The 10,441-nt window shown below is 51.8% G+C and overlaps 2 protein-coding genes across 2 annotated transcripts; both read right to left on the bottom strand.

Moving 5' to 3' along the window:
* Nucleotides 1–2,657: 2,657 nt before the first annotated feature.
* Nucleotides 2,658–3,554, bottom strand: LOC138929097 (uncharacterized). Its single transcript, XM_070288112.1, has one exon. It carries the CDS (start codon nt 3,552–3,554, stop codon nt 2,658–2,660), a length of 897 nt encoding a protein of 298 aa, XP_070144213.1.
* Nucleotides 3,555–3,756: 202 nt separating this feature from the next.
* On the bottom strand, nt 3,757–9,162 carry LOC121502006 (uncharacterized). The gene has a single exon (XM_070288111.1). It carries the CDS (start codon nt 9,160–9,162, stop codon nt 3,757–3,759), a length of 5,406 nt encoding a protein of 1,801 aa, XP_070144212.1.
* Nucleotides 9,163–10,441: the final 1,279 nt, after the last annotated feature.

The raw sequence follows: 10,441 nt of genomic DNA, 5'->3' as shown, positions 1-10,441 counted from the left end.
AAATTTTAATTGATCTCCGAACTTCTCTACATCCTCCGGGTTACTGGAATCATCCAGCGGGAGCGCGCTGCTCGCAGCGACGCGCCTCCAACTTCTTCGACAGGTCACATGCCTGCCGCTCAAGCGAGCTCTCTATCCGGCTGCGCCTGCTCCTGCCTAGTCTCCGCTCAGCTGCCTTAGCTGCACCTTCACTGTTCCTACTGGCTTATGCTCGAAAAGGTAATGCTTAGCCGCTGTCCATACAGCCGAATCGCCTTAGTTGGGGCTGCACGAGGCCGGTTACATTACTCCGAGAACTCAGACACAGGCCGCCTCTGGTCTGACTCTTGGAGATTTAGTGCGGTCGCACTCGGATCGCTATAGCTCCTTGGCAGCCGACGTGGCAAAGCAGAGGTACCCACAAAGTAGGGTTACGCGCACGTGCTGCGTTGGCCGCACGTCGACGTCTCTGCCGCTGTAGGCCCTCCGAAAAGTTAGGTTATGGCCGCTCGGTCGCACAGCGTTGGGCTGCACGTCGACGTCGCTGCCGCCGTAGGGCTTCCAAAGAGTAGGGTTATGGCCGCTCGGTTGCACCGCGTTGAGCTGCACGTCGATGATCGCCAACTTCTGCCGCGTGTGGCTGCCACGCCGGCGATACGCCCACGCCTAGCGAAGGACGTAAGAGCCGTCGCCTAGCGCCAAACTAGCCCTGCACAACAAAAGGGTTAACTATACTATAAACTCTGCCGTTCCGTAGTTAATATTTACCCGTTCTCACTCGTGCACAACACTTATTAAGTTTTGTCACTAGTCTCTTGCTGGCACTTTACTATTAATTCGATTGAAACTGTATAATCCACGTGCCGGAATTATTATGGTAAAAATGATCTACGATGCGTGTGCTTTGCTCTGGTTTTCAATTTCAAGTGAGCGAGCGTCACAAAATTCTCTACACGCAGCGTGCCTTGCATAGCAAACGAGCCAAAAGCTACGGGACTTTTCCCAAATCCTCTCTCGCGCTCTCGATGCTCGCGAGCGAAGGACTGGAGGAAGGAAAAATAAGCAAAAAATCGTACGATTTCGCTGACGCTGCGAATGCAGGTAGAAGAAAAACGGCATGTTCTGGAAGGCGCTACCCTACACTCTAGTCGCGGCATATGCGTTTCGATGGGTCGGTTCTATCATTTAAACTTACGATTATACTTATTTATATTTTCCTATTTGTTTTCTCTGCCCTTACCCTCTGACCCCTACACAAGCTCGGAACAAAACTTATTCTCTCTCATAACTCCCCAATAGGCAAACTTTCCAAATCCATAGCCAAAACAAAAAGAAACTACAGATACCCCAGCACATTAGACAGAATCATCGACTCCTGCAAATCATTTTCCATTCCATTCTCTCCCGCCAAATTCTACACGTCAAAAAAATACAATCCGGGAATAATTCTTAAAGCCACAAACACCTCCCTTTCCCTATACAACAAAAACACAACTTCAGCTATAAAATACCACCAGCTGTTTCACTCCATTAAAAACTCCCTACACGATCACAAATTCATTTACACAGACGCACAGTAGCGCCTCCCGAACAATTAGCGTTGCAAAAATCGAAAAAGTCTTGTTCGATTTTAGCCATACTTATTCGACAGAAAATTTCCAAAGGATTCAGAATCTGCAACAAAATCTATTTTAAGATTTTTTTTGTAGAAGATATGAGCTTTCAAAGTTGAACTTTTATTTGTTTTTTGCATCATACCAAAAAAAATTGGTAAAATGGTCGACTTTTAGGTAATATTACACAAAAACCATAAAACCAATTGTCATGGTTTTTACTTTAAATTATAGATACATTCATAAACTGTTAATTAACCCAAAAAAACGGCACTTTGGTTTGGGCTTGTACAGCTAAATCGCTACCTGCCAGGTGTCCATTTTTTCACCTTTTTTCGCCTAAAGTAGTCTATAACTTCTGAAGCCGATGAAAGCGACCGACTACACTATGTCTACAAGTTACGTGGATCTTTCCTGGACCAGAATTAACTTTATCGGCTGCGTCGAGCTGCGTCTGCGAAAATGCAACGACATAAACCAAAGCTACTAATGGTGGAATATACCAAAATACCGACACAATTTCATACATTCCAGGAAATATACTAACTGTAGCGCGTGGCGGTAACACTTTGAAAAAAAAAAAAATTTTTTTTTTTCAGTTTTCAAATTATTTTTCTTTGAGCATGTTTAGGAGGGGGGCGATCCTTCCACTGAAGATCCTTGCAGAGTAAACTCCACCGGCGCAGAGACCAGAAAAAACCCAGTAGAGAAGAAAAAGTCGGGGGCGTCGTGGATGTGGTTCACTCGATGACGATCAGCTTTATTTCGCTGCATACATAAGACTAACTCTAAGCATAGAAAAACGAGGCCAGAGAAGCTGGCTGCCGTGAGCATGGTGTTCGGAATGCACCCGAGGCCCGCGCTCGAGAGTGCGAAAGCGCTCAGCGCTGCGGGAGAGCGAGCGCGGGAGAGCAAGAGGGCGAGAGCGGGCGAGCGTTGCTACGCTGGGAGCGCTTGAGCTTTTGGACGCTCAGACGCTCGGCGGCCAGAGGGGGAACAGGGCCTCTGGCGTGAACATTCTCCCCCCCCCTTGCAATCACTCGGGTTGCAAAGGAACCGTCCTCATCATGGCTGGTGACAAGCTCCGGACACGATCCATCCAAAGATTGTGCTCTGGGTCACCGGCAATCCGTCGTCGATCTTTCGAAAGCCCGGTCTTATCACCCGCGGGTACATGTCGGCGCCCAGGATCACGGAAATTGAAGCAGGGCGATAGAACCGCTCATCGGCCAGCGTGATGTCCCGGAAGTGGGCCCGCACCGCATCGCTGAGCTCCCGAACTGGGGTGCGGATGCGCACGCGAGGTTCTATCTTAAAGACAACGTCGAGCCGGACGGCGCTGTCGATCTTGGAGCCGATGGTGGCAGAACAAATCTGTTCACCCCCGACGTTGGTAGTCGGCAGGCGAAAGGCTGCAGCTAGCGACGCGTCGATGCAGCTCATGGGTGTGCACGGATCGATGAGTGCGGCCGTGTCGAAGCTCTGAGTCCCGGTGTGGATCCGCACCAACGCTGTCGGCAGGATGTTCACGCTGTGCCGCTGCAGAAGCGACGACAGCGACGGAGCAGTGACCGCGGTCGGCTGAGTACCCGGACGAGCGGCGGAACTATGCCGAGGGGTGTCGGACGAAGCGCGTGGAGCTGTTGACGAGGGCCGTGGAGCGGCTGACGACGGCCTGGGCGTGACCACGGTATCCCTTGACCGGCGGTTTGCCGGGCGAGACTGGCGTGACGACATCGGCGATTCGGAGAGATGTAAGAGCGTGTGGTGGTCCTGGCCGCACGTTTTGCAACGATCACCCCGACGACATGACCCGTCAGAGTGCACGTGGGCCAAGCATCTGGGGCAGTACCGGTTGGCCAGAACGGCCCGGAGCCTCTTCTCGGCACTCAAGCGGCGGAATTGACGGCACTTTCGTAGCGGATGGATCCCTCTGCAGACTCGGCATCGGTAGGATTGCATACCTCGAGAACATCTGCTTTCGGCTGTACGTGGGCTTGGCGACATCGTGCGTCACTTGACTGGAGGAATATAACACATGGAGAAGAAAAACAAAAAGAATTAATCAGTACTGGTAAGGACTACGAATTGGAGCTACGAATTGGAACAAGACATTGAAACTACGGAACGGATCGGTGGATTAATGGAGTGGAGGGGCGGTTGGTTACTGCGGGCAGGCGACCTCCTCCATCGGAAGCAGGACGACCTTCGCAATGGGACGCTTGATGAGTCCTCGCGCGGTGCGGATGTCGACCACACGGACATGGCCATCGACTCCTGGAAACACCGCGTCAACTCTGCCTAATCGCCACTCGTTGGACGGAAGGTTATCTTCCTTGACGACTACCATATCCCCGGCACGGAGATTTCTTGTGGGAGCTCGCCACTTGTTCCGCTTATGGAGTTCCTTGAGGTACTCCTCCTTCCATCGCAGACGAAAGTGTTGATGGAGAGCCTTCAGATGTTGCCAGCGATTTATAATGGATGTGGTGACCCCCTTGATCTCGGGTTCAACCACGGCGAGGAGAGGGCCTCCAACCAGAAAGTGCCCAGGCGTAAGCGCCAACAAGTCGGCGGGGTCTTCGGACATTGGAGCGAGCGGACGCGAATTCAGGCACGCTTCGATTCTCGCCAGAAGGGTGGCAAGCTCTTCAAATGTGTACTTTCGCGTGGCCGTAGACTTGTAAAACAAGGTTTTGAAGCTTTTTACGCCTGCTTCCCACAAGCCTCCCATGTGGGGTGCTCCCGGAGGAATGAACTGCCAGAGCAGCTGATGGTGACTATAGGCCCCCGTCACAGCCTCTTTGAGAGCGTGGAAAAAGTCTCGGGAGAGTTGGGCAGCCGCCCCTACGAAAGTCTTTCCGTTATCCGACTGCACTTGATGAGGACATCCTCTTCGAGACACGAAACGGGCGAAAGCGGCAAGAAACTTTTCCGTAGTAAGGTCGGACGTAGGCTCTAAGTGAATGGCCTTAGTCGAGAAGCAAACGAACACCAACACATACCCCTTGGTGATGAGACAGGCTCGTCCTGTATAATTTTTGATGTCGAAGGGACCGGCGTAGTCCATGCCGGTATATGTGAAAGGACGCGAGAAGGAGGTCCGTTCCTTTGGCAAGTCTCCCATGAGTTGCGTTTGCAACTTCCTCTTGTGGATGACGCAGACCTTGCACGAATATATGACCGACTTAACCAATTTCCTCACCCTCGGGATCCAGAACTTGGAACGGATCAGACGGATCATTAGCTGATTGCCGCCGTGCAGCGTTATTCGATGCGTAAAATGGACGATGAGTCGAGACAGATGGCAATCGTATGGGAGGATAATGGGATGTCGTTCATCGTATTGGAGAAACTCGGAAGTTGTAACCCGGCCGCATGCTCTCATGAGCCCATGCGAATCAAAGAACGGGTTCAAATTTTGAACCAGACTGGAGGTTGGAATTGGTCGCTTTTGGCTTAAACAGCCCATCTCAAGGACGAAGTGCCTGCGTTGCGTCACGGAAATAAGAAGTCGCTCGGCTGACACGATTTCAGAAGCCGTCAAGTGATCCTCCACCGACGACAGGAGCTTCCGTGAGCGCTGAATGAAGCGATGGACGTAGGCGAGAACTCGCAACGCCTTATTGAGTGTGGAAAAACGTTCAAGAATGTCTTCAGGAGGAACCTTCGCTACATGGACTTTGACTGCTCGCTGCTCGAGGTCAGTTACAGGGGAGACATCGCCTTGCATGGGCCACTCGCTTCGGGGCCTTCGTAACCAGGCCGGCCCATGCCACCACAGTTGGCTGTCCGCGAGGTCTTGGAGCGCTACTCCCCGGCTGGCGAGGTCTGTCGGGTTGTGCTCGGAGCGCACATGTGCCCACTTCTCCACTTCGGTAAACTGGGTGATCTTGGTCACGCGATTTGCCACGAACGTCGTCCAGTGACACGCCGGCTTATGCAACCAGGCGAGAACAATTGTAGAGTCCGTCCAACAGTGCAAGGCGGACGCAGGCCCGGGCATCTTCGGAAGGATGGCGGCAGCCATCTCGGACAAGAGCAAGGCTCCGCACAATTCGAGCCGCGGAAGCGACAACGTTTTTACTGGGGCCACACGCGTCCTTGCCGTCAGTAAGGTCACCTCTACCGTGGACCCAACCTCCACCCGGACGTAAATGGCGGCACCGTACGCCTTCTGGGATGCGTCGCAGAATCCATGATGCTCGATATTCAAATGCGGTCGGAACGTGACCCATCGGGGAATACGAATATTGTCAAGTGCGGAGTAATTTTCCAGGAAGTCAATCCATCTTTGATAAAAATCTTGAGGAAGAGTATCGTCCCACCCTAGATCCTGGAGCCAAATGTCCTGCATGAACATCTTTGCCCGGACAACGAAGGGGGCTAGCCAGCCTGCCGGATCAAAAAGTTTGGCAATTTGAGACAGGACCTGACGCTTGGTGAATGACGATTCCGAGACCAATTTTGGCGGAATGAAGAAAAACTCGTCGGACGTCGCTTTCCACCGCACGCCGAGAGTTTTAGCCGTGCTCTCAGAGTCGAGTTCTAGAAAATCGGAGTGAAGGAGATGGTCACTCGGGATGTTGGCCAAAATCGCCTTATCATTGGAGGTCCACTTTCTAAGTGGGAATCCCGCCGAACTCAGGGCACCCTGGAGCTCGCGGATAGCCACCTGCGCCTCAGTTCTGGAGTCGGCCCCCGCGAGGACATCGTCGACGTACATAAACTGTCGAATGATCCGACTGGCCTGCGGATACCTCGACTCTTCGTCGTCGGCGAGCTGTCGCAGGACTCGGATCGCTAAGAAAGGGGCACAGTTGACTCCGAAGGTGACCGTTTTCAATTCGTAGTCACGGATTTCCCCCTCGGGATTGCGAAATAGAATGCGCTGAAACGGTGTATGGTTGGGGTCTACCCAAATCTGTCGATACATCTTCTCGATGTCGGCATTGAAAACGAACCTAAAGTATCGCCACTTTAGGATTTGAATTGTGAGGTCGGACTGTAAGACCGGGCCCGCGTAGAGGATGTCGTTAAGGCTTGTCCCGTTTGCGGACGGGCTAGAGGCGTTGAAAACCACCCGCACCTTAGTGGTTGTGCTTTCGGGCTTGAGAACTGCATGATGCGGAAGGTAATACGTAGCGGAACGGCTTTTTGGAGAAACTTCGGCCATGTGGCCTAAGTCGAGGTATTCTTGGATTACCGAGTCGTATCGGGCCTTGAGGGGAGGATCCCTTTTTAGGCGCTGTTCGTTACGCAGAAACTGAGCCAGAGCGAAGGATCTTGAAGATGAGAGCTCGGACTCACCATGCTCAGGGTCGCGCAAGGGGAGCGTCACAACGTACTTGCCACAACTGTCCCTGCGGGTAGTTCGGACAAAATTGCGTTCACAGACCGCATCAGACTCGGAGACGATCTGTGAGGGACCTTCCTCGACTTCCCAGAATTTGGTGAGGAGCTGGTCCAGCGAGTCGTCGGAGCCGCAGGTGACTCGTGTAGAGAAGGCGGACACATTTCGGGGGGCATTCGGAGATATGGGACCTGTCAACACCCAACCAAAAATGGTTTCCTGGCCGAACAGAGAACCACAAATATTCGCCTTGGAATTGCCTAGGAGGACTGACGGAAGAATGTCGGCTCCTATCAAGACATCGATTTGGGAGCTCTCAAAGAACTTGGGGTCCGCAAGAGGTATGTCAGGAAGCCCCTTCAGAAAGTCTGGTGGGACGGGGTACGAAGGCAGACTCCCGGCCAACTGCGGAAGGACGTACGCTGCCGTTTCCAACTGCAGTCCGGGTCTGGAAGGCGCTCGAATGGAGAAATGGCAGAATTTCGTAGACTGAGCGGCAATGGTTTGGTTAAGGCCGGAGACTTGGGCTTGAATGGTCTTGAATGGCAGTTTCACGAGGTTGAATAGCCTCTCAGTAATAAATGTCGCCTCGGAACCAGAGTCAATCAAGGCACGCGCTTGGAAAGTGCACCCCAGATGGCAAATGTCGACGAGAGCGGTACCCAACAGGACGGCCTTTGGGCCGGAAGCGAAGCACACTTGTACGTTAGGGTGATCTTCGGAAGTGCTCGCGTTTCTTGGGGAATCCGCGGGCCGCGGCCTCGCTGGCGCAGACGGAGTCGGAGCGGTCGCGAATGGATTGCCACGATGCAGGAGGGTGTGGTGACGGCTGTGACACGTGAAACAGCTATGGGCACTTGTACAGTCCCGCTGCTGGTGCCCTCGTGCGAAACAATTCAGACAAAGCTGCTTCCGCTTGATGTAGTCGGAGCGACCATTCACATCCATTTCCAGGAAGCGCGGACAGACACGAATAGGGTGGTTTTCCCTGGCGCAAAGATCGCACCCTCTTGGGGCTGGAGTCACTCGGGCCTCATACGAGTTGAGCCGGCGCGCAGGGGCGCTTGCAGGGGTCGATCGGGGGGGAACTTGCCCCGAACTGCTAGGTCTGATATCGTCGATAGCCTCTAGAGTGCGGTGACGCTCAGTCAAAAACGAGTTCAGCTCGTTCCAGGTCGGAATTTCGGCCTTGTTGTGGATGGATTGCTCCCACATGGACAGTGTGGTTTTGGGGAGTTTTACGGACACCATGTATACCAGGAGACAATCCCAGGTTTCGACTTGGATTGAGGACATCGATAAGGCGGTTAGGCAACCCTGGATGGTGCCTTGCAGCTCTTTCAGAGCTGCTCCTGACTCTTGGGGGACTGCCGGAAGGTTGAAAAGGATTTTCAACTGGCTGTTGACGAGCAACCGCCGATTTTCGAAACGTTCGGTGAGACTCTGCCATGCGGAGATGAACCCTTCGTTTGTGAGAGGAGCCTTCGACACAATGGCATGGGCATCGCCACTTGTCTTTGACAACAGGTGGAACAGCTTTTCCACCGGTGTGAGGCGCGAATTCTGGATGTAGATCGCAGTAAAAAGGTCTCGAAACGTTGGCCACCGAATATAGTCCCCAGTGAAGACTTCTGTGTCCACTGGTGGCAGACGACAACCCGTAGAAGGGGGTGATTGACTACTGGCGGAAGCCTGTGTGGGTTGGAAGGCAGCCCTGTCAATTACGCCCTGCAGCTGAAACACACACTTCGAAAACACGGAATAGCAGTAACTATACTTTGATTCTAGCTCTGATGCAATGTTCGTAGTGTCGTCGGATTCGGCAATGAGGTCGGAGCAGCTTTCGTAGCTTTTCTCAACCTTTTCCCACAGGGCCCGAATTTGGTCCCGGTGGACTTGGCACATGCCAGGGGGCAATCTGTCCGTGTCAGGGGCAGCCGGAGTGTGCAGGTTAGCCTCGAATTGGGTAACACGGTCCGTTGCGGCAATGAATTTTTTGAGGGCGATATCTATCGCCTTTTGAGCCATCTTGGACACGGATCGTGTAGATCTGGCTGAGGTACTGGGGGCAGTGTCAAGGGCCTCTTGACTTTTTGCCCTTGGAATGGCAGTGGCCGCCTTTGGCTTCAATTGATCAGGCCGCGGGGATCCGGACTGGGACCCTTCCAGAGTAATTGCTGGAATCAAAGGAGTCTGTTCCTCGTCTCCCGTGGGCATTCTTGAAATCGAATGGGTCGTGAATCAGTTGGTCGCCGCAGGAAATCCACACGGATTGCGAAGGAAAGACGACTCAACTCTGGTTCGCGGAAAGCCAGTGGACAGCACCAGTGACAAGAAAAAATGTCAACGGCAAGCGAAAAGAAATTTCTCAGCGGAGAAGTTCGGCAACGAACCACAAATGATGGATGGGAAGCGGTTGCAGCGATTGCTACTGCTGGCCGAATTATCGCTGAATGTCGGACCCGGGCTTTGGATTTTAGGAGCCAATTGTATATTTATATGTATATGTATATTCCGTGGTTCGGGCGTGGAGCTCGTATGTAGAATTGGAAACTTTCTTTATTAATTTTACTCCGTAATAAAGAGAGAAAGAAATTAATTTCAATGTGGGAAATAATTTAACGTGAAGTATTTGATTATTGACACGTAGTTGCCACGGCACCGAAAAGGCTGACTTAAAAAAAAATATAACCCTTGGCGCTGGCTCGGAACAAAAAGATTAATTTTTTTTTGTGTTGGAAATAATTAGCGTGAAGTATTTAATTAACTGCACGTAACTACGACGGCGCTGAAAAGGCGGAATTAAAAAGGAATGACCCTTGGCGTTGACTTGGAAACCTCACTGTATTATGCCGTCGGCAAAGCAGTGCGTAAGCGGGGCGCTTACGAGAGATAAAGGCACCGAAAGCCGAAAAACAACAACAACCCCGGCGCGGCTGATGCGGCGGTCAGCGCGGGAATCCGAAACTAACCGTAAAGCGAAGTTTGGTTTTGCCGTCGGCAAAACACCGTATGAGCGAAGAGTTCAGGGAGCGAGAACAAAGCGGAACGCAAAGAAAAAAAAAACAACAACAAAAAACGTCTGCTGTGGCGGTTGTGCGGATTTGGGGAAATAAACACTTGCACTTGAATTTCTAATCTTGGTTATTTTCGTTTGTTGGTTTTATTGTAATTTAATTCCTATATGGGCGGGCAGAAAATATAATGACATATGTATGGATGGAGTTGGATACGCATGCAAAAAATATATGTATGTATGTGGTTGGATGTATTTGCACAGTGGAACACCGCTAACGGCACTGCGGCGGCGTACAACAAAAATATATAGTTGAGGCAGAAAATATTTATATATGAACAAGCAGAGCGGATTTGTGTGGGGGTATGTGTTGGATGTTTCGACTTATGGTACAGTGGGAACACGAAGAGTGGACTGTATTTTTGGAATTTGGCATATAAATCTGTGAAGGCCTGTGAACCTTGCGTGGAGAAAACAAAA

This window comes from Drosophila kikkawai, chromosome X (genome assembly GCF_030179895.1).
Source record: "Drosophila kikkawai strain 14028-0561.14 chromosome X, DkikHiC1v2, whole genome shotgun sequence".
In the NCBI taxonomy this organism is placed as follows: domain Eukaryota; kingdom Metazoa; phylum Arthropoda; class Insecta; order Diptera; family Drosophilidae; genus Drosophila; species Drosophila kikkawai.
The sequence above is the reverse complement of the archived record's forward strand: the minus strand, read 5'-3'. Positions and strand labels throughout refer to the sequence as shown.

Excerpts from the sequence above, each read along its gene's own strand:
- LOC138929097 (XM_070288112.1), bottom strand. The coding sequence starts at position 3,554 with ATGCAATCCTACCGATGCCGAGTCTGCAGAGGGATCCATCCGCTACGA.
- LOC121502006 (XM_070288111.1), bottom strand. The coding sequence starts at position 9,162 with ATGCCCACGGGAGACGAGGAACAGACTCCTTTGATTCCAGCAATTACT.